The 27,557-nt window shown below is 42.6% G+C and overlaps 1 protein-coding gene and 1 long non-coding RNA gene across 4 annotated transcripts in view; one reads left to right on the forward strand and one right to left on the reverse strand.

Annotated features, from left to right (window-relative positions):
- DNAH6 (dynein axonemal heavy chain 6) overlaps positions 1 to 27,557 on the forward strand; it is a 207,358-nt gene that overhangs the window by 125,266 nt on the left and 54,535 nt on the right. Inside the window, 16 exon segments of the mRNA XM_034659452.1 lie at positions 266 to 418; positions 1,747 to 1,887; positions 2,747 to 2,989; positions 4,335 to 4,502; positions 4,979 to 5,214; positions 6,340 to 6,601; positions 7,502 to 7,625; positions 8,569 to 8,765; positions 9,951 to 10,154; positions 11,094 to 11,219; positions 12,914 to 13,078; positions 14,952 to 15,019; positions 16,954 to 17,134; positions 20,625 to 20,804; positions 22,283 to 22,516; positions 27,358 to 27,493. Coding sequence (XP_034515343.1) covers positions 266 to 418; positions 1,747 to 1,887; positions 2,747 to 2,989; positions 4,335 to 4,502; positions 4,979 to 5,214; positions 6,340 to 6,601; positions 7,502 to 7,625; positions 8,569 to 8,765; positions 9,951 to 10,154; positions 11,094 to 11,219; positions 12,914 to 13,078; positions 14,952 to 15,019; positions 16,954 to 17,134; positions 20,625 to 20,804; positions 22,283 to 22,516; positions 27,358 to 27,493 — 2,818 coding nt within the window.
- LOC117802000 overlaps positions 15,053 to 27,557 on the reverse strand; it is a 68,237-nt gene continuing 55,732 nt past the window's right edge. For 2 of the 3 annotated variants that reach the window (XR_004624983.1, XR_004624981.1), the window contains 2 exons: positions 20,939 to 21,003; positions 17,478 to 20,424 (listed from right to left, as the gene is read on the reverse strand). This is a non-coding gene — a long non-coding RNA (uncharacterized LOC117802000). Of the gene's footprint in view, positions 15,381 to 17,477; positions 20,425 to 20,938; positions 21,004 to 27,557 lie in introns of those variants that run through there. The other variant, XR_004624982.1, reaches the window with a different exon arrangement.

Below are 27,557 nucleotides of genomic sequence, written 5' to 3' on the forward strand. Positions count from 1 at the left end.
TCTCGCTGGCTGTCTCTCTCTCTGTCAAATAAATAAATAAATAAAATCTTTAAAAAAAAAAAAAAGAAACATAACAAGAAGGAAAAATGAAAAATCAATGTACCTCTGTGTTAGAATATTAAGATTCTCATTTTTAAGATTATTTTCTCTTAAATATAAAATTAACTCAATGTGAATTTCGATTAAATATTTGTTTTACAATTTACATGTAACAAATGTAAACTGGTTGGATGAGTTATGATGATCACTCTGCTTTCTTCTATAGATTGTAGTGGAGGAGTTCCTAGAAGATATAAATAACGTCCTGAACTCAGGTGAAGTGCCCAATTTATTTGAAAAGGATGAATTGGAACAGGTTTTAGCAGCCACCAGACCAAGGGCAAAAGAAGTAGGCATTTCTGAGGGGAACAGAGATGAGGTAGGACATGTCACAACGGTGATATGGCTTTGGTAAAACAAAAAGTTGTATTAGCCTTCCTTTCTTTTCTTTTCTTTTCTTTTCTTTTCTTTTCTTTTCTTTTCTTTTCTTTTCTTTTTTTTCTTTTTTCTTTTTTTCTTTTTTCTTTTTTTTAACAATCTACAAATCCCTTTGAGGAGTCCATGGATGGATGTTTTTTCTAACATAATTGGTTTCTTTTGTAATTCTTTGTATCTTACTCCCTGCATTCAAAGCATTGGTTCACCAGACTTCCAGAGAGGTTAGTGGAAAGCAGAAAACATGTCCCACGGAGGTCATAGTCTTGTCCAAACTGGACAGTTTGCCTAAACTTCTTTCAACACAAGTGGATTTCACACATTCTCAGTGTCCTGCCTGAGGAGTCCAGTACTTTTGATTCCCTTGCCTTTCAGCAAGGTCAGAGCACCTAAAACAGAAATCGATTCCCCCATGTCTCTGGGCCCAGCCCCATCTCAGGAGCAACCCAGCTCCTGTCCTCTTCCATGTCTCCAGCACTGTGCTAGATTCCATATCCTGCTTGTTGGTCTGCCCCAGTGCTTTCCCTCGCTTCTGGACTTTCTTCACTTTTTTTGACCATACTTTCTTATGCCTTCTGCTCTGTGTCTTTTGTGAGATCTCCTTTACTGCTGGGCCAGGGCTTGTATGTACAAACAGCAAGGTCTACTTCCGCTGACATAAGCAGAAGGGGGTGTATTCGAGGAACACAGAATCACTGGGAGAGCCCAAGAAAGGGACTCCAGGCTGAATTCCTCAGCATGACCATGAAATGCGCATGATAGAAGTCAGTGGTCAGGGAAGCTGCCCAGCCAAGCCCGGAAGCCACTGAACCAATCAGCAGTCAGCATGCTGCTGCTTCGGCTGCTGGCTGCAAAGCCGCAGGTCCCCAGGCTGGTCAGACATAGCTGACAGCAGGAGCCACATCACAGGTAGTTGCTCTAGGCCCACGACCCTTCGGCCAGACTCTGCCCCTGCACAAATGGTGGCCCTGCCCCTGTCTCTTTCCTCCAGTGGCCTCTGCCCCAAAGCAAACACTTGTAGGAATACCTCTCTCCGCTTTATTCAAGAGGCCCTGCATCATATCCAGAATCCTAGTTGCAATGAGTCTGCCAAATATTTTTAATCTTTCCAGACTGCGTGAGGGGTTGGCATGGAGGTTGAACAAAACAATTCGCATATCTGCTACACTAACGCAGTTTTTATTTGGTATTGGTAGACCCAGAGGCATTAGCTAACACTTACTTTCATTGTTACTTCACCTTTGTTTTAATTGAAAAATATCTTTTGGTCAGGTGTTTCAGCACTTCATCAGCAGAGTCCGTCAGAAGCTGCACATTGTTCTCTGTATGAGCCCTGTGGGGGAGGCCTTTCGGTCCCGATGCCGGATGTTTCCATCCCTTGTGAACTGCTGCACTATCGATTGGTTTGTCCAGGTTGGTGACATCCCAGGATACCTTGCTGGGAAGTTGGATTCACTTGATTTTTTTTTTTTTTAAGTAGGCTCCACACCCATGGTGGAGTCCAACATGGGGCTTGAACTCATGACCCTGAGATCAAGACCTGAGCTGAGATCAAGAGTCAGAGGCTTAACCGACTGAGCCACCCAGGTGCCCCAGGATTCACTTGATTTTAAAGGGGTAACACGTTGTCCAAGAATAACTCAAGGGTACTTGCATTAGCTTTAAAGCCTGCTAGGAAATTACTCATATACAGGGGATGACAATGATAATGATCAAACAAAGGCTAAACAGAATTTATAAAGGAAGAGGAGACTATTGAATTTAGCAATGTAGAAATTATAGGTCATCTTGACAAGAGCTTGGTTTTAGTGGAGTGATGGGGTGAAGGTTCAAGGGAGAAGAGAGGAGTGGAATCAGAGAAAGTAAACATAGGCAACTCTTGCAAGGAGTTTTGCCCCAAAAGAACACCAAGAGAGGGCTAGTCACTACAGGGGTACATGAGGTCAAGAGAAAAGTGTTTCTAAGTGGGAAATACTAATAGCATGTGTGTGTGCTGATGGAAATGAAACAGAAAAGAAAGATATTGACGGAGCAGCAGACTGAGTTAAGTGTAGTTGTACCAATGCCATTGAATAGACAAGAAGAGATGGGATCGAGTCATGGGTGAAGGGGTCATGGGGGCAGGGAGCGTGCACAGCATACCCCAAAGGAAGGATGGGGGGAGGGGGGGACAAAACAAGGAAGAGGTCTAGAGAAATACATTTTCTTATTCGTTAAAATGTATGTTATAGAAATGAGCAACAGATTTTCCAAATCATGTCTTTATTTTCAGTGGCCTAGAGAAGCACTTCTTTCTGTATCAAAGACATTTTTCGCAAACGTCGATGCAGGAAAGGAAGAACTGAAAGAAAAGCTTTCCCTCATGTGCGTGAACATTCACTTGAGCGTGTCCACCATGGCAGAGCGCTACTACGCGGAGCTCCGCAGACGCTACTACACGACGCCCACCTCCTACTTGGAGCTCATCAATCTCTTCCTGACTATGCTGAGTGAAAAAAGGAAGCAGTTGGTTTCAGTAAGTGTAATATTATCAATAAAAAGACCTTTTTTTGTTTGTTTTTGCTTGAACTCAAAACTTGCCAGAACTAGCAGAAGTTCTACATGCCTGCCATCTTACCTGCTAGAGCCTTCTCCATCCTGACATGTGCCCTTGACAACCTGCGACAGACAAAAAGACGAAAAGAATGTCTCATGCTGTTGGCCCAGAGGTCTTCCCCTTCCTTGATATGTGTACTTTTTCTGCTGTCATTTACCTAAGTGTGCCTCAGCAGAATGAGCTGGACACTGTAACAGCATCAAAGTGAAGCGGTGACGTAGACATCTCTGCGGCATTTCATGAGAAGGAGAACCTTTCATTGAGCAGCAGAGGTGGAGTTTCTGTGGCCTAACACGTGTCCGTAGTTCCCATTAAGAGCAAGGACTTCAGTGTCAGCCAGACCACACACAACCTATGTTCTGCCTCTTTCTTGCTGCACAACCCTGAGCACATTTTGTAACTTCTGGGTCTTAGTAGAAAATAAGGTTTAGAAATATCTATATCTACCCCTTGGATTGTTGTGGGGTTTAAATAAGATACTGTTTGTGAAGGGCTTGGGGTGTGATCTGACACCTATGAGGTGCTCGGGAAAGAGGGGCAGCCCTCATGGTCACCGTCAGCAGGCTATCAATGAGTTCAAATGTTCAACATTTTAATCAAAATTAAAATACAAGTATATACCGTTAAGATATTTTAAATGTTTTTCAGAGGATTTTTACCTGGTAAATAAATACATGCTCTGTAAAATAACTTGATAGATATTTTGAAATCTGTCCATTTGAACCAGGCTTTCTGACTCACCTTCAAAACATAGTTATTTCCGGCTGCCTCCTCTTTGATCCTAGTCAGAAGTTCCTAACCACTGGGAAGTGGGGTTCAGATCCAGCAACTGGAGCTGAGTCCCCAGAACACTGTCTCCCAGAACACTGACAAGTGCTTAGCTCTGCTCACCCATCTTGAGGAAACATGTTCCTAGAGGTGTGGCCTCCAGAAATTCCTATCTGAACTTACCCCTCGTTCATTCAACATGCTACCAAGCTGCCAGGCTAATGGAATAAAAATAATATGATGTGGTTCCCCAGTGAGCCCACAGTCCAGTGACATGCCGACCACTGTGGCTAGGGGGCATGGATCCACACCCGCCATGGTGAAAGTCACGGTCATTTCCTAGAGTTCCTGAAGATTTCTGTCCATTCACAATTTTAAGTATTACAAACTGATTTACCAGTTCTGTAGATGTAAAATTCTAGAACATGAGTAAGAAATGCCAAGAAAGGTATAATCTATAATACTCATTATAATATATATTTTTATTGTCATCTAGGCACGTGACCGGGTGAAGAACGGTCTCACCAAGCTATTAGAAACAAATGTACTAGTAGATAAAATGAAATTAGAACTTTCAGCTTTAGAACCTGTCCTTTATCAAAAATCACAAGATGTTGAAGCCCTGATGGACAAATTGGCAGTGGATCAAGAAAATGCCGATCAGGTATGCTGCATTCCCTGATGTCATGAGTAAGAAGGCTTTGATCACCAACTGATCACTTATGTATCATGACATGGGATTGGATTCTTTAAAATTTATATGTCTTTAAAATAATTGATAGGTAGTTTCAGCAGTGCTTTTAAGTTGTAAACAGTCTACCCTCAGTGAATCAGCCTGGTTCTCTCCCTGAGAACGAGTGAACCCAATGAGTGGGATGGAGAGTGGTGAGAAAAGGACCCCCAATGAATATAAAGCAGCAGCTCTTCATCTCCGAAGAAGGAAGGTTTGTTCTGACAGCTTCAGCTCAGTTACCCCTACATGAGATGGACAAAGGAGAGGCTAAAATGCACTGTAGCTAATCCTCTTTGATTATTGGTGCAATCCAGAGGAGCAAATATGACACATTATTATTGGCTTTGTTTTTAAACATTGAAATTCAAATACTGAGACCACCTAAGCAGCCGTGTTTCAATGGTTAGGTCCGTAGCATTGTGCAAGAAGATGAAGCAACAGCAAAAGTGAAAGCTCAGGAAACCCAAGCGATCGCTGATGATGCTCAGAGAGACCTTGAAGAAGCACTCCCTGCCCTTGATGCTGCTAATAGAGCCCTGGATTCCTTAGATAAAGCAGACATATCGGAAATCAGAGTTTTTACAAAGCCCCCAGATTTGGTCATGACTGTTATGGAAGCGATTTCTATTCTCTTGAATGCCAAGTGAGTACATCCATAATCATGTGTTCCCAAAATGCATGGGGGGATTTCTTTGGCGTTTTTCTACATTTTCGTTTGTATGTGCTCATTCTCTTCTCTGTGTTCTCACTGATTTGGTCAGTCATTCAACAGATTAATTTAACAAGCATTTTTTTGAACATCTGTGTTGTGCTAGATGATGGGAGATACGAAGCTCTTCTCTTTAAGCCACATATAGGATAGTGGGGAGACAGACATGAAAAATAATAATTTCAAGATATGCGATATTTGCATAGTAGCAGGACTTCCAAAAAAAAGAGTGCTCCTAGAGAGGTGTGAGCAGATTTTTGAGAGATGTTGCTCAGGTGGAGAGTGAGACCGTGGGGAGAGCTCAGGGACCTTTGATGCTCATGGAATGGGATAGGGCGGGGGAGGAGGGCAGTGATGACAGCATCCAAGGTCTTGTGTTTCATCCTGGAGATAGGTAGTTTTCAAACCTTCTTTAGTAATACAAAATTTTTTTAATAAAAATTCTAGGAGATCTTTCTATGTCAAACTGATCAGGCAAGGGTAGAGGGCCCAGAGGACCCCCACCCTGCTTCCCTGCTCCCTCTCGGGCCAGCACCTTAGCGGGGCTGGGGAGTTCTGCAAAGTGCAGAAGAAAAGCCCCCACCAGAGGGGACTGAGAACCATTGAACATTTTTGACAAAATTGGCTTTTCCTGTGAGAAAGACCAATCTGGCAAAAGTTCACAAGGGCCAGGTTTCACTGAGAGACATAAAACCAGTTAGAAGGTGATTGTAGTGTCTTGGCAAGAGATTTTAAGGACCTAAACTAAGACAAGTGGCATAAAAACGTGAGTGCCAGGGCATTGTAAAAATAGAACTATTATTTCTGTGATGTACTACATTTTTAAAACTCCAATTTTATAATTCCTTTCTCTACCAAAACTGGTTTGGAGGAAACGTTAGTCACCGGCGAATGTCTCCCCAGGAATTGTGGTGTACTTAACTACCAATAACTGGAATTATAGTATCGAGATTAAAACTACCCACTGATTGGGATAATACCTTAATGTTCTCAAAAGAACACATTTCTTTTATTCTTAAATTACTTTGTTACTATTAACTTATTGTGTCTGTCTTTCAGGCCTGATTGGCCAACAGCCAAGCAACTTCTTGGTGATTCTAACTTTCTAAGAAGACTTTTAGAATATGATAAGGAAAACATAAAGCCTCAGATATTGGCAAAACTTCAAAAGTATATTAACAATCCTGATTTTGTGCCTGAAAAAGTAGAGAAAGTGTCCAGAGCATGTAAATCCATGTGCATGTGGGTAAGAGCGATGGATTTATACTCTAGGGTAGTCAAAGAAGTCGAACCAAAGAGACAAAAACTCCGTGCTGCACAGGTACATTCTTTGTGTTGCTGTATTTTATATGATGAAAGGCCATGATCATTAATCATTCAAGCTCCTGTGACTTTGCACAACATAGAGAGTAACAGCGCTCTTGAAAATGAGTTTTTGTTGTAGACAAAGAGCTGGAGAAGATTATTCTTTCAGAAATGACCTCTAAAATCAGCCCTTTTCCAGCAGGAAAAGAAAAGGAGTTCTTAGTATGCTCATATCATCAGGCTGATGATATTCGCCAGGTGACTTTCAACTCTAGCGTCTGATGCTCTGGGTAGCGCTAATACTCCCACACTCCATGGCATCATCTGAGGTTCCAAAGCCAGTGTAAGGCACAATCGGATGTGAGGTCCCCAGCAGAACACAGAATGCTCGTTGAGTGGGGTGGGTCACTGAAAGAACCGCAGCGCCAGAGCCGGGGTGGCACACTTTTTCTATGAAGACCCAGAGAGTAAATATTTTATGTTTTGCCGGCTCTCTGGTGCACAAAAACAGGCAGCAAGCTGAATTTGGTTTGCAGACCCCTGCTCTAGAGAACTCGTTAGGGAAGATTAGCTTTCCCAATTGCGTGAATCTTTCATTTATTTCATCATTTAAAGTTATTCCATTGTAGTAACTAATTAATCCCAGATGCTTTGGGATTAATGTGCAATGGTACATTTGGTTCTCTGTTCTTTCTATGATTTATTGTATTGGGCTTTGTTTCTTGTTTTGTTTTGTTCTGTTATGCTTCTGATCTTATATTTTACATTTGTTTTAATTTTTTATACCATATCAAAATCTTTTGAGACATGAAAAAGAAAACATAAATCCCGTTTAAAAAATTTTTATAAGTGGGCAAATTTGATTTTCTTTGGGGACCTTGGATATTCATTTTAAATATTTTCTTAATTTTATTAGGCTGAACTTGATATTACTATGGCCACTCTGAGAGAAAAGCAAGCATTACTAAAGCAAGTAGAAGATCAGATACAAGCCTTACAAGATGAATATGACAAAGGTGTGAATGAGAAAGAAAGTCTAGGTAAGTAACTCATAAAATTTATGGTGGCCAGGAGATGCCTGATTTTTTTTTATTTAAATTCAATTAGGCAACATATAGTATAGCTTCAGATGTAGAGTTCAGTCATTCATCAGTTAGGTATAACACCCAGCGCTCATCATATCATGTGCCCTCCTTAATGCCCGTCACCCAGTTACTCCCTCCCCCCACCCACCTCCCCTCCACCAACCCTATAATTTGTTTGTTTCCTATAGTTGAGAGTCTCTCATGGTGGGTACCTAGGTGGCTCAGTTGGTTAAGTGTCTGCCTTCACTTCAGGTCATGATCCCGGGATCCTGGGATCGAGCCCCCATTGGGCTCCCTGCTGAGCAGGGAGCCTGCTTCTGACCTCTCCTCTGCCCTTCACCCCCCTCCCCCGTACTATCTCACTCTGCTCTCTCTCTCAAATAAATAAATAAATAAATAAATAAATAAATAAATAAATAAATAAAATAATCTTTTTTAAAAAGTCTCTCATGGTTTTTCTCCCAATCAAATCTTTCCATCTAACATGTAGGACATATTTCCATGGAGGTACTGCACTAGCCTTCTAATGTAAGATTAGAACTACATACATGGCATATGTTCAAGTCCTGTGTGGAAGGCTTGTTGGGACATGTTCCATTATAACATGATGTGGCATATGAATTTGATCCAGAAAATGAATACTAGACAGACACAGAGAGAGCTATCTTCAGCCAGAGTAATGGAGTATCAAAGAGGAGCTGTTTGCATGGAAGAAGCAAACTTGGACTTGCTTCTGGAATGGGAAATAATGCTGAACTGGTGTGAGGTTTCATAGAGATGTATTGACACCATAAGCTAAGTAATGCTAATGGTGCTACAAACAAAAGCAGGTGAACAAACTTCTTATATTTCAGGAAAATACTAAATAACATAACTTGATTTTCTTAAAAATTTCTAGCAAAGACTATGACCCTGACCAAAGCACGTCTGATACGTGCTGGAAAGCTGACGGCTGCATTGGGAGATGAGCAAGTTCGATGGGAAGAAAGCATCCAGAAATTCAATGAGGAGATATCAAATGTCATTGGGAATGTGTTTATAGCAGCAGCTTGTGTTGCCTATTATGGGGCCTTCACAGCCCAGTATAGGCAATCGGTGAGTAGACTCACTTTCTGTGAGGAGTGATGAGAAGCTGCTGAAACTGTCAGAGGCAGGATAGGGGTGATCATTTTCCTGAGTTTAGAGGGAGGCTCTCCACTGTGAAGGTTCTCCATGATGGAAACTTATTTATACACTCCTCAGCCCTCCACCTCCCCCATCAGTCAGCAGTGGTCCACCCCTAGGATTTCCTTAACACATTCCTTCCTTTCCTTTCCTGCCTTAGAAAGTTAGTCATCACTTCCTTATACAGCTCAAGAACCTAGGGGAAGAAAAAGGGCCGGGGAGTCCCCCCCAACTTATGATCAGAAGTGGCATCTGAAGTCAGCCAGGATGGGGGCACCTGGGTAGCTCAGTCGGTTAAGCGGCCAGTTCTCAGTTTCAGCTCAGGTCACAATCTCAGGGTTGTGAGACTGAGCCCCACATCGGGCTCTGCATTCAGCCAGGAGTCTGCTTGAGATTCTCTCCCGCTACCCTTCCCCTCCCCCCACGCCCATGCTCTCTCTCTCAAATAAATAAATAAATCTTTAAAGTCAGTCAGCATGAAGTGTTCTGAATTGGTGAGACTGCTACAAAGGGCTAGGCAATGGGAAGGACAGGAAATGAAATTATTTGGAGAAGATTTTCAGGCATTTTTATGAAATGCCTTCCTAAAAGGGTTTCATCCTTGCCCTTGAGTTATAAAACCTAGTGAGTACAGGACTCGTAGATTCAACAGAAGGTTAGGGGTCATCTGGTGCCATGTGAGCAGTGCCAGTGGTGCTTTTGGACCATCTCACTCACCGAAGGAGGTGACATGCTAATTCCTCTGCCCCAACTACTAATTGCTAGTAGCACCCACAGTCATTGTGATAACCCAAAACTTCTCCACATGCTTCCAGACTCTCCCAACAGGGACAGTACACCCCTGGTTGAAGACTACTGTGACAACATTTATCATTTATGCATGAGAAAACTGAGGTTCAGACAGGGTGAGTGACATGCCCAAAGCCACAGCTAGTTTATGGTATGGTTCTAGGCCCCAGATCTCCTGATTGTCAGTCCACTTCTTGTGTCCTGTGCTTTGATGCCAGGATGCATGTGGAGACCAGTAGAACTTACTTTTAACCATGACCTTTTGTGCGTATCCTCATTTACCAAGTGTTCCTGACTCTATACAAATAAGCTTTCCTCCTCCCACAGCTTATAGAGTATTGGATCCAGGACTGTCTGTCTCTGGAGATCCCAATCAATCCTTCCTTCAGTCTCATTAACATTCTTGGCGATCCCTACGAAATACGGCAGTGGAACACTGATGGGCTGCCCCGTGACATAATATCAACAGAAAATGGCATTTTGGTTACTCAGGGGAGACGGTGGCCTCTGATGATTGATCCCCAGGATCAGGTGCGTAATAAGTGCTTCAGATGAAGAGCAGTCTCCTAGCTCTGCTGAATGTTATGCTCTCTGTTCCAAATTCCAAAAGTGGACTTGAACATACTTGTAAGATGTTGGGGATTTAGACCTAGAAGGGAGTTTAGAAGTCTTCTAGTCCAAAGGGCGCCTGGGTGGCTCAGTCAGTTAAGTGTCGGACTCTTGGTTTCGGCTCAGGTCATGATCTCGCGGGGTCTTGAGATCAAGCCCCCAGTCGGGCTCTGTACTCAGCAGGGAGTTTGCTTGAGATTCTCTCTCCCCCTCTGCCCCTCCCTCGCTCATACACTCTCTCTTTCTCAAATAAATAAATAAACCTTAAAAAAAAAGTATTCTAGTCCAAGTTCCTCATTTTGTGGAGGCAGAAGGTGAAAGGGAAGAGTCCGGCTGCTCTGCGTACTTGATTTTGATTGGTTTTGTTTATGGGGTTGACCATTAGTTTTCTGTTTTCTGTGGGAGCAGAAATTCATTCCTATATAGTTCTTGTTCCTAAAAGGTCTGAAGAGTCAGAATGAAGTCAGGGTAGGACGGGTTTTAGGGCAAGCCTGTCTGGAATTTACAGAATCCTATTATCTCACTCCTAAGTCCATGGATCATACTGTTCTAAATGGGGTTTAGAAAAGGGAGCCGTTGTCAGAGCAAGGAAAACAAGCTTGAATACATTAAGGATGGGCTTTTTCTTAGATGTGTCCCTTCTTCATTTGCCCCAAATTTGAATAAAAGGAAGAATCCCAAACACTGGGGGTTTAAAAATGTGTTTTTATTTGCAGGGGGTAGTATTTTATTTTATCTTTTTCATCTTTCAAACCTGTTTCTAAATTAAACAAAATTTCTAAACTTTATTCTAAAAATTTCACTTTTTAGTCATTTATAAAACTCTAAGTCCAATGTCCTGCTCTGTGCTTTCTCAAACAGGCAAACCGTTGGATAAGGAACAAGGAAAGCAAAAGTGGTTTAAAGATCATTAAGCTTACGGATAGTAATTTCTTACGTACACTTGAAAATTCAATCCGACTTGGTTTACCTGTCTTACTGGAAGAGGTTTGCTTTTCACTTTTCTTTACTCCAGTTTGTCCCCAGCCTTCAGACCATACAGGCTACACCTGCATCGTGCTAGAGACACCAGGCAGCTCCATTTGCAAATTGTTCAAACCAGTCGCTTAGCTTAAACAGTGCACTATCGCCTGGGGAGCAATCCTTTGACTGAATGATTTCTCTGATTCCAGGCATGGTTTTGGTGATAGTGGGATGGGCTCTGTTTCCTGACACTGCTGGTTCTTGGGCCCAGTTGTGGCTCCTGATGGTTAGCTGCCATGAAAGTGCAGAGCAGTAGTGCCATGGGGCCAGTGGGGACTGTCTGTGCTGATGACGTGAAGCCAGCAAAACATTCCAGTGGGCATAAATATTATTATTCTCTACCCTTCTAGCCTTGCCTGACACAGGTAAGGTTCTGTAATGGGTCCCAGGCCCTCACTCAAACCCTGAAGTTACACGGGAGGGTTAAGTCTCCCCAAACCTTTGGTGCAGTTATGTTAGCCCCAAACTGGATTCTTAAACCCCAGTTTACTTTGTAACACGGGAGGTCCCAGGGGAATTTCTTCTCTCACAGCAGGGCACAGAAGACTTTCTATGACATTCTGCCCCTGGACAGCAGGGCCTCATAACTGTAGCTGAGTGCTTTTGGGAGCAGGGGTGGGTGCTGCCCAGGCGCAGAACAGGATACTCCAACCAGGCCTGTCCTGCTTTCTGGGACTTGGAGTCATTAGCGTTATGCATCTAGCTGCCCTTTACATTTGTAAAGTGGTCTTTTCCAACTTCGTCTCCACCTATTCATGGTATGAAATAGAGTTAGTCTCAACCAGCATTTTTTAATGAAATAGATTTTTAAGAGCACAAAATTGTGTCATAGGTAGTAATGGAAATTTTATCTCATAAACTTTTGTTTTAAGAGAACAACTTACATTCTTGGGTATCATGTCACAGTATGAAATAGGTTTGTTAACTATGGATTACAATCAAATTTTGACAGCTCCTGGGCCATGGGCCCCCATCACACCCGTGCTGACATAAGATACCAACGGCAGTGTCTGCCTGCCTAAGTTCTTGCCAACAATCAAATTTGCTTTGAGGGAAAGAAAATAACTCATACAGCATAGAGGTCCACAAACTTTTTCTGTAAAGAGCCAGATATTTTAGTTTTTTTAGGCCACATACAGTCTCTGTACAAACATTATTCAAACAAATATTCTTCTTTGTTTTGGTTTGGGTTTAGGGTTTTGTTTTTACAACCCCTTAACAGGGTAAAAATCATTTTTAGCTTAAAAGCCACACAAAAACAGGCCACAGAGGGCAGGATTTGGCCTGCACGCTGTGTAGACTGCCATCTCTTGCCTTAGAACAGCCATGAAAGTGAACATATCATTTGTCTGGGTCCTGTTGAAGGGCCACCTGCAGAGACCCTCCTTTCTCAGATTCTTCCTTATGGGGATGAATGGTATGCACAGTTAGTCTAAACAGCTGTATTGCCTTCACATGATCTTATTTTCTTAGACTACCGAAAAGATAACCATGGAAAATATACACCGTTAGAGGCAGTGAGTGCACAGTAAGAGAAATATCAGATCACAGGAAAATTGCTCAAAGTAAATTTGGAGGCCTAAGGAATTTAGAGAAATTGATCCCATCCATTTTAATGGCTTTTGTGTGTGTGTGTGTGTTCTCTTTTAACTTTTAAGCTTAAAGAAACCTTGGATCCAGCTCTAGAACCCATTCTCTTGAAGCAGACTTTCATGAGCGGTGGACGGCTGCTCATTCACCTTGGAGACTCAGACATTGATTATGACAAAAACTTCAGGTTCTATATGACAACCAAATTGCCAAATCCCCACTACCTGCCTGAGGTATGAGCCGCTGGTCTGGAATTCCCAGCCTGAGTGGACTGTTACATGTGACAGGTCTCTGAAGTTAGGTGGGCCCTCTCCCAGGCCCCCTTTTCCCTCCACTCTGCCATCCCCCTTCCTTCCACTGTCTTCTACTCTTGCTTCTCTTCTGGGTCCTGATTCTGATTCCAGTTGCCCTTCTGCTCACCATTCAGCTGGACTTGGGTCCCTCCACACCTGGTCCCTAGGCGCTGCCCTGCCCGTGGCCCTGCGCAGCTCTCCAGCGTGCTCTCTGCCTCCCTCCCAGCCCGCAGCTGCTTGCACAACACAGAGCAGCAGTCCCTTCTAATCCTTCTTCTCCCTCCTGCAGCTCAAGGCCATTTGTGCCCCTCTTGCTGTGGTTCAGAAATGAACCAGGGTTCATAATAAAGTTGCCGGCTTCAAAACTCTGGTGACTGGCACCATTAGAGAATCATGACTCAGACATCCAGTGTGTCTGTACTTCGAGTTCTGGAGGAGGGGGCATCTTGTCCTCCCTCAGGACCTTAGACTTTGCAGGGATCTGTGTGAACCTCACTTCCACACGCACGTCCCTGAGCCATGACAGGATCCACAAGAACTACTCTCGTGCTACAGAGCCCAAGGCAGCTGCAACAGAAATGAAGGCAGCTGGGTCTCCTTTCTCCCTTCCTGCACGGGGCTCCCCGCAGTCCCTCGGTGCGTCCACAGCTCCAGGCACAGCTGCACACTCCGCAGGGTCTTCCCAGCCTGGCGGGCCTCCCCTTCTCCAACAGGGCCCATGCAGTTAGGGAAAGAAATCAGAACTAAGCCCCTTCAACAAATCAGAACTAAGCCACTCACTCCTCCCTCCTCCATCTCCCAAAAAATAAAATCCTTGCATATACCATTCCAAATAGTGTCATTTTCCTTTTAGTCACTGATTTTCTCATAGCTGCCTGTCTTCACTAAATGTGCTTAGTTTAGATGAAATGGACACACTTCTTGAATAAAATGAGGGAAATGCCACTAAAAGCCCAGGTCAGCGTCGAAGGGTTTAATTTGCACAGCCACTGCCAGGGCTCATGTCCCAAGATCCATCATGAAGTTTAGAAAAGTGACCAATGTGGTGACCTTACAACCTTCTCACTTACTTAACTTTTGGGAAGGAGCATCGCACACCTGATCCAACACTAGCTCTGTGACTGTGGGTCAGTTATTCTTTTTCCTGGATCCTCAAGTCAATTAACCAAAAAGTGGAGATAAAGCCTAGTTCAAGGATTCATTGTGAAGATTAAATAATAACATGTAAAATATGGGACGTTAAAACACTCTTTTTTTGCTGTTAACTTTTTCAAGTAATGTCAGAATACTATAGAAACCATTTTTCATAAAAATATATGTAAAGCTCTATTTATTATCAGTCATCACTTCTTTTTAACAAGGACAAACTATGTACAAGTCACTGTAACTGAGTGATTTTATTACCTCGTTTGGTCTTCACAAATACCCTGTGAGTTATAACTATTATGATCCCAAATCTCAGCATGGGTGAGTGGCTTGTCCAGCATGCATTAAAGGCTGTACCTGGATTCAGAACCCGATCTTTAACCCTGTGCTGGCTCACCTTTCCTTAAAACACCATGTAGGATTCTCTAACTGTGGCCTGTGAGGAACAAGACTGTCACTCAGACTGCAGGGAAAATCCTATTAGGATTCTGTAAGACACAGTATGCTTGGTGGGTGTGTGGGTGTGTGGGTGGGTGGGTATGTTCACAATGAGACCCGAGAGGCATCCAGATGGGTGATAATGGGCCCTGTTCTACTAAGAAGAGCACCTCTTATTTTACCCTTCTGAACTTAAGCATTTTTATGTAAATGTATGCTTCTCTTTCAGGTGTGCATTAAAGTTACCATCATCAATTTCACTGTAACCAAATCAGGTCTAGAGGATCAATTGTTAAGGTAAAAAAGAAAGAAAAAAAAAAAAAGGCGGGGGAGGGGAGGAGCAAGCTAAGTTTCCTAATATTTTGTTTAGAAATTGTGACAAAGAAAACGTTTTAATGTGTGAAAGCACCACTCATGAGTCCTCAGTCATAAAGATGATCGTAAATGATCAGGTTCTTCATGTCTTGTCACTTTTGCAGCCGCCGATCTTGTTCACAGTCCTCTCAAGGAGATCAGGGATATACCCTTAATTCTCAACCATGGGTTGGGCCGGGCCTTCAGCCCAGGCCTGCCTCTTCCCCTTCACTGGGGTTTCCATTCTTGGGCAAGTGATTGAAGTCAGTCATCATGTCGTTCCTTGAGATGCTTTGCTCCATACCTGTGCGAAAAACTCCCAAATATAGCTTTCCTGTTTTACTTGTCTACAGGTGTTTTCTTGTGTACGTAATTGTACCTCCATTTGTCTGCCTCAAAAACTTAAATATGCTCCTTCAGTATACTCTGTGATTAAATCTCCACTTCCCAAAAAGATTATGAATTGTTGATAGTAATTATCAGAATTAGCCAAGAGGCTTAAGAGACAAAAAATTTTTAAGGGTTTATTGAAATAATAATATTTATATCAGTTAAAAACCCATTATATGTGTGTGTGAGTATATATGTATGTATATGTGTGTATGTATATACATACATTAACTCTAAAGGAAAAGATAATTTAGACCCATGTTCAAAATGAGTCATCAAGTTCACTGAGTCAAGTCAAAATTGGGTCAAGAGCATCCTGATTTGTTCCTATTATCACTGAGTTTAAGTCTCATTTTCCTTGTTTATTTTAGGGATCTATTCCGCCAGCTGCTAACTTGCTTAACTTCTGCTAGGCTAACTTCTTTCCAGACAAAGGGTATTTCAGCACATTTTACGGACGTGTTCTAAGGACATGGCTGAGCCGTTTCCATACCATTGCTCTTCCGTGAAGAGTTCCACCTAGTTGTGTCACAAACTGTCAGCATGTTAGACCGCGGGGACACAGAGAAGTGCCCTGGAAGCGAGAATGTTGAGACTCAGGTGTAGAGTACAGAATCCCTGGGTTCTAGTTTATACTCCTCTCTTCTGAAAAAGTTACTTAAACATACAAACTTGAGATAATGATTTCTTTTGGTGTTCATCAAATAACTTTTGAAGTTTCTGAACTCAGTATATACATAACAAACGAACAACGAGGCCACTCATCATAGCCGGTAAAGCATGTGCCCTGGAGTCAGCTAAGCCAGGTGCAAACCCAGCTCTGCCTCTCACAGCCACATGAGCTCAGGAAGTGACCCACTAGGGTCTGTTCCCTCATCTGCAAGCGGGGGTGGTAACCACAGTGCCCACCTCACAGGAGCATTCAAAGAATTCAAAGAGAATCTGTGTAAAACTTTGAGCAGGGTGCCTGGCACAGAGTGATACTTAATAAAGATTAGTTCCTGCAAACATAGGGCTGGGAGCAAACTATGAAAGCACAAGTGAAGGGAGATCTAAGTTCACATGTTTAGACGGGTGGAGCTGGAGGTAAGGCTCCTTTATTAGACACACTCAAGGCTCATTTCGTGGGAGTGGTGGGATTTCAGAATCTTCCATAAAAAGAATGTTCCAGGCACCATTTTCAGCCTGGCACAAGCAAGCATTAGAAACAGAAATTGAATGATTAGGAAGATCAAGCACTGAGCAGGTTATCCGAAAAGAAGATGAGCAGAAGCTATGGGGACTGTGGTAGGTTTTGAAATACAAGATAGAATCAGAACTAACATGTCATTCAGTGAATAGCCACCGTGTAAACCCAGCAAAAGAGGGGCCTTATGCATTAGGACTTGGCTAGTAACATTAGTACTCAGCCAAGTAGCAAAGAAAAATAGAAGCAACTTCAGGGCACTGATAAAGCCATAATTTAAGTATTCAAACTTCGGTTCCAGTGATGTGGTACGACTCGAAAAACCCGAGTTGGAAGAACAAAGAATCAAGCTCATCGTGAGGATCAACGCTGACAAAAACCAGCTGAAAACTATCGAGGAGAAAATCCTGAGAATGCTCTTTACATCTGAAGGAAATATTCTGGACAATGAAGAACTTATTGACACACTCCAGGACTCAAAGGCAAGTAAAACATTTTTAGTATGTCTAGAAATTGTGTTGCTTCAGAAGTTACAACTGCCACTTTTGAGGGTCCTGCAAAGTTTTTACAGCAAGAATGGCAGCCACACCTGGGCTGCCAGGGTAGTGCAAGAGTGAGCCTGGCTGGCAGGGCCCCCACCCCCCAATGGAAGAGGAGGTAAATTGTAGACAACTGCTCCTCTTGTCTGCATTTTTAAATTTTATTTATTTGAGAGAGAGAGAATGAGAGAGAGAGCGAAAGCATGAGAGGGGGGAGGGTCAAAGGGAGAAGCAGACTCCCTCGGAGAGGGAGCCCAACGTGGGACTTGATCCTAGCACTCCAGGACCATAACCTGAGCTGAAGGCAGTTGCTTAATCAACTGAGCCACCCAGGCACCCTTGTCTGCATTTTTTTTGATCAAGCATGTAATGTATAAAGCTTTACATGCGGGGCACCTGGGTGGCACCGTCAGTTAAGGGTCCGACTCTTGGTTTCATCTCAGGTCGTGATCTCAGGGTCATGGAATCGACCCCCACATTGGGCTCCACACTTAGCACAGAGTCTGCTTGAGATTCTCTCTCTCCCTCTCTCTGCCCCTCCCAAAGCTTTACATGCCAGTTGCTTAAGGGATGAAATATTTGTACAAGGTTTGTGATAGCATTCCTTGCCTTCTCAATGCCTACCACCACCACAATTACCCCCATGACTTCCTCCATAAAAACAACTATGTTCTTCTTTTTTGTTTTGATTTTTTGGGGTTTTACATCTTTTCTCTAAATCATAGACTCATATCACTACTTCTTCAGGTTTTTTTTTTTATACGTTCACTATTGTCTACACTTTTACCACACACATACATACATACATACACACACATACCCTCTGCCCATCATAGACTCCCACTGTACTTATATCCTGATTATAGTTAAACATCCAGTGTTTACATTGCCTAGAAGTATGAAGATCTGGCTGCAAGTGTTTTAGGGGGCTGAGGACAGGAGAAGAGCTAGGGTGTCAGTATCCATTGTGTATACATTTACCTAATCTCTTTGTTTTCATTATGGTACCCAGCCCTCAACTATTCCTGGCTTCCTTCCATCAAAAAAAAAAAAAAAAAAAAAAAAAAACCCTCTCTTTATTTCCTCAAGGTTGAAACTTCTATTTTTCAGTCAGGGTGAGGAAGGAACAACCCCTTAACTGGTGGGGAGATGACTTGGGAGTCTATCAACCAATTCTTATTTTAGGCTCTTGCTGCTTCCAGTGATTGGATGCCATGAATTCTTATGCCTTTGAAAGGGATTCTATTGTACAAATTGGGTGACTTTTTGGCTTTCCCCTTTGCCAGGTTGGGAATCGATTTTCCTGGATCTGCTAAGTCATTACCACTCTACTTTCAAATTTCCAGTTATTGATATTTCCTCTCCCATTCTTCCTATCTTTGTGGGTTTGCACTGTTTTTAAAAATCCCTTTACTATAATTGTATCATGGTTTCAGTAGGGAGTAAGATAGGTACATGTGTTCTGACTGCCTTCTTTCTCTGTGAGCTGGTTTCGGTGTCTGCAGGGAGTTGCCTTGAAGATACCCCTTCTATAAGGTAGAGTTCGGACTGATTGTTCCTGGGCTCCGTTTCCTGCCACTTCCTGCCTATAGTTTATATTCCCTTAAACTCCCAGAACCCTCATTTTATTTTATTTTAAGTGGTTTGGTTTTGTTTTGTTTTGTTTTAATAATCTCTACACACAACACTGGGCTCAAACCCACAACCCTGAAATCAAGAGTCACATACCCCTCCAACTAAGCCAGTCAGGTGCCCCCCAGATCCCTCATTTTAAAGTATGTGTCATATTCCCTAATCACTGCTGAGGCCACAAGTCTCTTGAGCATAATATCTGTAAGTAGTTACTAAGCTCAACTGAGGTGTATAGTCTTCTAACATTCTCTGGCAAAAAGACGAAAGTAGTCCACTTTGCTTTGCTTTCTCTTTAGCCCTGGTTACTTCATTATCAGGGCCTTGAGGTCCCCAAAAGAATAAAGGATTGTTTGTGGCTGGGTCTCCTTGATCCAGCTGCTCCTATATCAACTTCCTTTTTCCTAGTCACATGTAAATGCTTTACTTGAGTCCAATATTGGGATTGAGGTTTTCCACTCAACTCTACCCTTTCTTGTCCCCTCAGGTTCCTAAGTGGTCAATACAGAGAGAGTTTGAGCCTCTGATTCCTGGAGAAAAGCTCTTAATCCCTCTCTTCCCTCCCCTGGAGGACAGGGGTTGATAGTCTAGAACTTAGCCACTAGCCACATGTGGCTATTGAGCACCTGAAATGTGGCTCGCTTGAATTAAGATATGTTGTTGGTGCAAAATATAGACCAGATTTCAAAGACTTAATGAAAAAAAAAAAGTTAAAAATCTCAGTAATTTTAAATGGATTATATGCTGATATAATCAACATATATTGGGTTCTATTGGGCTAAATAAAATTATTGTTACATTAATTTCACTTGTTTACTTTTAATAAACTTAGAAAAGATAGAATTACATATGTGGCTCACATGTTTCTATTGGGCAGTGGGGTCTAGACGGAAAGCCTGTTCAGATTCCCTTTTAGCTGTCCTTCCAATAGAGCCAATACTGAACTGCTGTTCCCACAGTGATTTTTCATGGTCCCTGACCTAGACCCTTTGACATTCTAGAGGCAAATCCCCAACCCAGGAATATCCATGGCTGAAAGAAGTGGGGTTGGGAGAGGAGGACAGACAGGCAGTAATATAGAGACCCTGAGGGAGCCAGAGAGGGGAACCTTAGAAAGCCCACTGGCCAAAAGGCTCCCCAGAACCACTAACCAAAACCAGAAAACCAGAAGAACAGCAAAGACCTTGTGACTATCTCCAACAACTTAGCTTTATAACCCTTCCCAAACAACCCTTCCCAAACAATAGCTACTACCCAGGTTGCCTATGTCTACACCTGGGAACGCTAGGGAAAGAAAGAGAATCTTAGTCTTCCTTGTTATTCCAGAGTGGGATGTGATACCACTTCCTTCCAGCCTCTCTCCACCCTCCTCTTTGGGGCAGTTTCGTGGATGCCCCTTCTCCCTTCATACCTTCTTCCATTATGTGAACCCTGTATCATTAGAGGACTGCTCATGGGGAGATCAGGGAGTACTCATGGGAGTATGGGAGTACTGTGTTAGTGCTTCCCTTCCAGGAGACACTCAAAGTCGAGTCTCAGAGAAGTGCTGCTCCAGCTTGTCGGGGCTGCTTGTGTTGCCTGTTCCCGGCTGCCTAGTCCACATTCTGGAAGGAAAGAGGTCAGCTCAGTAGAAGGTCACAGAGTTCTGAGATTCAATCGTTCTTTCTGGGGACCCTCTTATTATTATAATCACTAATTCACTGTGTCCTTATTTCTTTCCTAGACCTAACTGGATATACTCCAAAAATCCTACCATTTTTTTAAAAAGGGATCCTTAAGAACTTGTTTTCATATTTTTATTCAGATCACTTCTGGTGCCATTAAAATCAGGCTAAAAGAAGCCGAGTCCACGGAAGTGATGATCAATATCGCTCGTGAGAAGTACCGTCCAGTAGCCACTCAAGGCTCCGTCATGTACTTTGTCATTGCGAGCCTCTCAGAAATAGATCCTATGTACCAGTATTCGTTAAAATATTTTAAACAGGTAGGTGTGTTGTTTTGTCAGTGAACTTTATTTCTTTGGTTTCCCTTTCAACCCCGTTGAGTTACTTTTGCCTCACACAGTTCGTGAGTCTAGTTATCAAGCAAAACCCTCTAGGAGTTTGGGTTCAGACTTACCTGTTCAAGAGTGACTCCACCTGCCATGTCTTCTCAACACTCAAGTGCCCAAGATGCACAGAAAACTGCAGAGGAAGAAAAGAAAGATTTTCTCTTGGCCTCCTCCGCTAACTAGCTTGTTTGTTTTCCTTCTTGCCTGCCTTTCTTTTGTTCTTTTCAGAGTCATAGCTCCATGCTGTTTCTTTACACTGTCTCTACAGTAATCCTACTTCCTTTCCACTGTTAGACTTTTCTGTGCTGTATCTCAAGTCTCTGACAGCACTGACCTTAAGCAAATTGGTTTCTGTATCTTTTATCCCCCAGAACTTTCTATACAACAGGCTATCCAACCCCTCACTGTACCGCCCCAACTTTTTTTAGATAAATCATACATGCCCTGGTCTCCAGTCCTTGGTTCCTTCTCACTCCCACCATATTACTGCAAGACTTTTGTTTTTTGTATGGTCTCTCTTCTTAATCTCATATTCACTGTTGAAGCTCAACAGCTCTCTCATGAGTGGGATACTTTCACCCCTCATCCTCTTTGTGGCAGCATTCCCTCTCTCCCAAGAGCAAATGCGATGTCACAAAACTTCAGCAAGCAGTGTCCATTTACCTGAAGCGTTCCAGGGGAACAGTGAGTTTGCATCACCCCTTACACAGCAGAACTTACTGAGCATCCCCAATAGAGCCCACTGTTCACCACCGGTTTCCCTCAGCTACCAGTGTGTGTCAGGGTTCACCATGTTTTATTTTGGCACCAAGCATCACATCTTCCCTGGATTTTGAACTTCTCTGCTTCTTGTCAGGTTGTTAAAGAAAGCTCAATCCTCTTTTCTTCTAAGTATGTTAAATAACACCCCCTTTTCCCTTTGTCAACCATACTTTGGGGAGAATTAACAAGGACTTTCCCTTAAATTTTGGAGAAAATTCGAGCACATCTTCCCATATCCTAACAATGATCTTGGGGGAGTGCCAAGAAGAGCACATGAACTTACTTTGCCCTTATGTCTCTCACCCCAAAGTGATTATCAAATCTGAGTTAAGGATATGAAAAAACTGGGGGTGCCAGCTAACTTCCATTTTCCTGTGTTCTGCCTCATATCAAGATGAATATTGTCAAGAGTTCGGCAGTGGTTCATTTCTGAAAACTGGGGAGAGGAAGGGGAATGCAGAAAATAAATATCACTTATCAATTTGGGATGGATTCTGGACTTTTTCATAGTACAGTAGTCATCTCCTGTGCTGCTATTTACCCACTGAATACAGGCCCCAGATGGGTGGGAGTGAGGAGCAGGGATTTTTCTTTTCTCCGTAGAAATAGAATTAAATCAGAGACATTGACAGAGCTCTCTCTTCGCACAGTTGTTCAATACAACAATTGAAACTTCTCTAAGGACAGATGATCTACAGCAGCGCTTGGAAATACTACTGGAACAAACCCTTCTAACCACATATATCAATGTTTCGAGAGGACTTTTTGAACAACATAAACTCATCTACAGCTTTATGCTTTGTGTTGAGATCATGCGTCAGCAAGAAAACTTAACTGATGTTGAATGGAATTTCTTTCTCCGAGGTTCTGCAGGATTAGAAAAGGTACCTCTCTCAAGTTTGGACTGTAAATGTCATTCTAGATAGGGCGCACAAGCACCTACCAGTGCTCTGCAGTGGCTGAAGGTGATCCCTTTGGCCGTGTGGCCCGGAGGGGCAGGCACTGGGGGCCTAGGGGCCGGGCTGCCACTTAGCTCCGACTCCCGTAGCTGGGCAATGTCGGTAAATTTAACCTCTTTAGGCTGCACTGTCCTCACCTATACAGAAGGGATGAAGGGAGTAACCGATGGGCTAGTAGATATGAACATGTTTTGACAAGTTGACCATCTAACAAATATGAAGAGTTAAAATTCAATAAATGTTGTAATTCACAGACTTGGCAATACCGCTTGGGAAATCGTGACTCCCTCTTGCCTGGACACATCTTTCATTATAAAGCACAGGAATTAATATGCTGAACTGTTGCCTTCTAGAACACTGAAATATGAGCTGTCCTGCAGTTTCCTTCTTTGTGTTCAACCTTTTGTCGAACTTGCTCCAGCTCCTTGAACTAGCCTATCTCACCCACACACCACAAATCGGGTGGCCCACAGAAATGAGCCACAGCCCTCCCAATTCTTGCCTGGAGGTCCAGCTTAGCCCCACTCTATATGCTTGGCTCTGTCCTGCCCATCTTGAGCCCCGCCTTTGGTCGCTGCAGATGTGAAGTCTGCACCTGTTTGCCACTATGTGCCTGAGTGGATATCACCAGGAGGTTGGACTTTATGCCTTTTTTATTTGACTCTCAGTGCCCTATGCTCCCAGGACAAGACCAGACAAGACCTCTCCACCAGATGCCCTTTCTTCCCAATCCCCATCCATCTTGCCCCATATAGATTCTAGTAATCCTTCCTTAATGCTATCTTAATTTCATAATCACAATTCATACTTCAGAGGGCTTGCTATGTGTTTATAGATATCAGCTAATTTATTCCTCTCAGTATTTATTCCTCTTATGTGAGTTCCTTATTTTATCTCTAGCCTGCAGATAAACAATTAGGCACAGAGAGATTAAATAATTCGTCATGTTCACATACTTACTAGGGTTTGGAACTGATGTAGGAGAGACGTTAGGGTTTGAAGCCGACAGCCAAGAAAGAATTCTTGAGACCTCTTTGAGGCAAAAAAGGTGATTTTATTAAAGCATGGGGACAGGACCTATGGGCAGAAAAGAGCTGCGGTTCTGGGGTCTTGAGGAGTGGCTGATTATATATTCAGGAATTGGGGGAAGTAAGGAAAAGGGAGCTTTCAAAAGAATTTTCATATGCTAAAGAGGACCTACAAGATAATGGAGGCCTTGCCATTGTCAAGTTAAGGTTGTTTTCCCCCCAGCAAGTTATTAACATTAAGACAGTTAGGAGATCCCTGGAAGAATGTCACATGTCCCACGCAGGAGTGGTGGGGTGGGGGGAGGTTGCAGGGTGTCAGCTTGTGCTTTGTCTTCAGCCAACCTTCTGCTCCTTCATCAAGATAGGATTGGGGAGAGATCCGGCTACAAGGTGTCGACATTGAGACATTGACATCGAGGCAGTTGAGTCCCTAGAGGAATGTCACTCTGCCTGTTTCAAAAAGGACTTGTCAATGGGCTGTAGGTAGTATGGAAATTTAATAATTTTTCTTCTACCTTCCCACATCAGAACCAGCACTGGAACCCTCAGTCAGTCTGTAGAGCTTGCCTGCCTGCCCACTTCACTCTATTGCTATTAGTGTGTCACTCAGCCAGGCCCTTCCCAGTGCTTTATCATCCTTCTATCCTCACAGCACCCTGTTAACAGCCTTGTTTACAGTTTTCTCAAGCAGATGCTTGAAGAGGGTAAAGAACTTTCCAGAATCAGATAACTAATGCATGACAGAGTCTGATTCAAACCTGTCTAAGCTTCCAAAGCCTGTGTCCACTCCAGTACCACCTGCTACTTCTCATGAGCAACATATTTTGAAAAGAAATGTACAATATGTTTTAAATGCCATCAAACATAAAATTAGTCAGAAATCATCTTAAGAAACTTCTCAAAAATTTTTATTAAACTTTCTTTTCTTCCACCACAAGGAAATTGGAATGATTCTTGACTAATTTTTTATAAATATGTATGAAGGATATCTTTTATCTAGTTACTTTATTTAGTTACTAGTATTTTAATACTAGTATTTTCCATTTTTTTCATAAATGCTACATAGCAATAGAATCAATAGAATAGAAAAGCAAACTGCATGATCACCTCAGTAGACACAGAAAAAGCATTGACAAAACCCAACAACTTTTCATCATGAAAACACTCAACAAACTATAAATGAAAGAGAACTCCCTCAACTAGATAAAGTGCACATACACAAACCCACACTAACAACACACTTAGTGGTGAAAGCCTGGGCGCATTCTCCCTAGGATCAGAAACAAGATGAGGATATCTGCTCTAACCGCTTCTTTTCAACATTGTATTGGAGATCCTTGCTAGCTCAATTAGGCAAGAAAATGAAATAAAAGGCATCCAGATTAGACAGAAAGAAGTAAAAATATCTCTATTTGCAGATGACATGATTTTGTACATAGCAAATACTAAGGAACCTACTAAAAAAAAAACTGAAGTATTAGAATTAAAAAATGAGTTCAGCAAGGTTTCAGAATACCAGATCAATATACAAAATTAGGGGCGCCTGGGTGGCACAGCGGTTAAGCGTCTGCCTTCAGCTCAGGGCATGATCCCGACATTATGGGATCGAGCCCCACATCAGGCTCCTCTGCTATGAGCCTGCTTCTTCCTCTCCCACTCCCCCTGCTTGTGTACCCTCTCTTGCCAGCTGTCTCTATCTCTGTCAAATAAATAAACAAAATCTTTAAAAAATATATATATATACAAAATTAATTTGTATTCCTCATAGATGTTTGCAATGAACAATATGAAAATGTAATTAGTAAAAAACCCATTACAATGGCGGTAGAAAGTATACAATACTTAGAAAGAAATTTAACAGAAGCAGCTCAAACTTATACTCTGAAAACTATAAAACATGTTGTAAGACAACTCCTGGGTATATATCAGAGAGAATGAAAACATGTTCACGCAAAAAATTTGGATATGAATATTCCAGCAGCATTGTTCATAATAACCAACAAGGCAGAAACAACCCCAGTGTCCATCAACTGATGAGTGAATAAACAAAATGTGGTCTATTCATAACAACAGAATATTATTCAATCCTAAAGAGGAATGAAGTACTGATACGTATCACAACATGAGTAAACCTTCAAAACATTAAGCAAAAGCAGTCAGTCACAAAAGACCACATATTATGAAATTTGGTTTGTATGATGTGTTCAGAACAGACAAATCTGCAGAGACAGAAAGCAGGTTAGTAGTTGTTTAGGCTGGGGGCGTGGGGAGATAGGAGGGTAAAGAATGCCTGGGGTTTTTTGAGGAGAGGAAATGTTCTAAAATTCACTGTAGTGATGGTTGCACCAATCTATGAATTTACTAAAGTATGTTGGATTGTATGCTTTGAACGGATGAATTGCATGGTATGTGAATTGTATCTCAATAAAACTACTTAAAAATACAGTATAGAACCTCAGGCAAATATTCATGAAATTTTCAAGGGATTTCAGTCTATGATCCCAGCTGTTTCTCCGTCTCTTTTAAAACTGTTTACCCACATGTAAGTGCTTCATGGAATACTGCCAGTGATGTGGGAAACAAAGGCAGAAGAAAAATTATTACATTTCCTTACTACTTACAGCCCATTGACAAGTCCTGGAAACAGGCAAAGTGACATTCCTCTAGGGACTCAACTGCCTCATGTTAAGACTTTGCTAAGGGCAAAAGGCAACCTTAGCCTGACACCCTCCCCCCAACCCACAGGATCCTGTAAGTACACTTTAATGTATAAAAATTCCTTTGGAAACTTCCTTCCACCCCCCCCCCAAGATACGTGTTGGCAATCATCCCCCAAGCATATGGCCCACCGATATACATCTGAAGGGTCTCATGACTAAGGTTTTATTAGATGGTAATAAATGACCTTTCCCCAACAATAGCTAGCCCCCACAAGGTCCTGGAAACCTTGCTTCCAAAATTCCTTAGAGACTTAGGCTATCCCTAACCCCCTCCCAACTTGAGGGTGGGCCTCTCCTCATAACCTCGGGGCAGCTCTTTCTGCCCACAGGTCCTGTCCCCGTGCTTTAATAAACCACATTTTTGCACCAAAGACGTCTCAAGAATTCTTTCTTGGTCCTCGGCTCTGGATTCCACCCCACCTCACCTCACCGTAGCCCACAACCTCATCACCATGAAGCTAGTCTTTAAGGGAAAAAAATCATTATAAGAATATCTGGAGGGTGGGAAGAGACTGGTGTGAAGAGTTGTGATGCCGACTTCACACATTTAATGTTAACCCTTCACCAAATCGACTGCTTTCTGCAATGTCAACCTGGAAAGCTTTCTCCAGCTATACTTCTGAGCAAAGGTCTACAGGTAGAATTGATTCAGCATCATTTCTGTCTCACCCTATCTAATTACTTGTCTTAGGCAAATTGTTATTTTTTTTTAAAGATTTTATTTATTTATTTGACAGAGAGAGAGACAGCCAGCGAGAGAGGGAACACAAGCAGGGGGAGTGGGAGAGGAAGAAGCAGGCTCCTAGCGGAGGAGCCTGACGTGGGGCTCAATACCAGAGCACCGGGATCATGCCCTGAGCCGCAGGCAGAAGCTTACCGACCAAGCCACCCAGGCGCCCCGGCAAATGGTTATTTTTAACATGCTGTTGGAGCTTGCTTTTTCACTTAGACAAGGAGAAAACATATTTTGTGGTTGTCTTTGTGAATTATTACTCATTTTCTTTTTGTCTTCTAATAGGAACGCCCACCTAGGCCTGATGTTCCCTGGCTGCATCCTGCCATGTGGTTCGCGTGCTGTGACTTAGAAGAATCATTTGTAGTTTTTAAAGGACTTACACAATATATACTGTTACAACCTATTTCCATACGAATAGGTAATAAGTCAAAAAGGATCTGCTATAGGGAGTTGTAAACAGGCTCATGAATCCTAACATTGTT

Source organism: Ailuropoda melanoleuca, chromosome 4, assembly GCF_002007445.2.
Source record: "Ailuropoda melanoleuca isolate Jingjing chromosome 4, ASM200744v2, whole genome shotgun sequence".
Classification (NCBI taxonomy): Eukaryota; Metazoa; Chordata; class Mammalia; order Carnivora; family Ursidae; genus Ailuropoda; species Ailuropoda melanoleuca.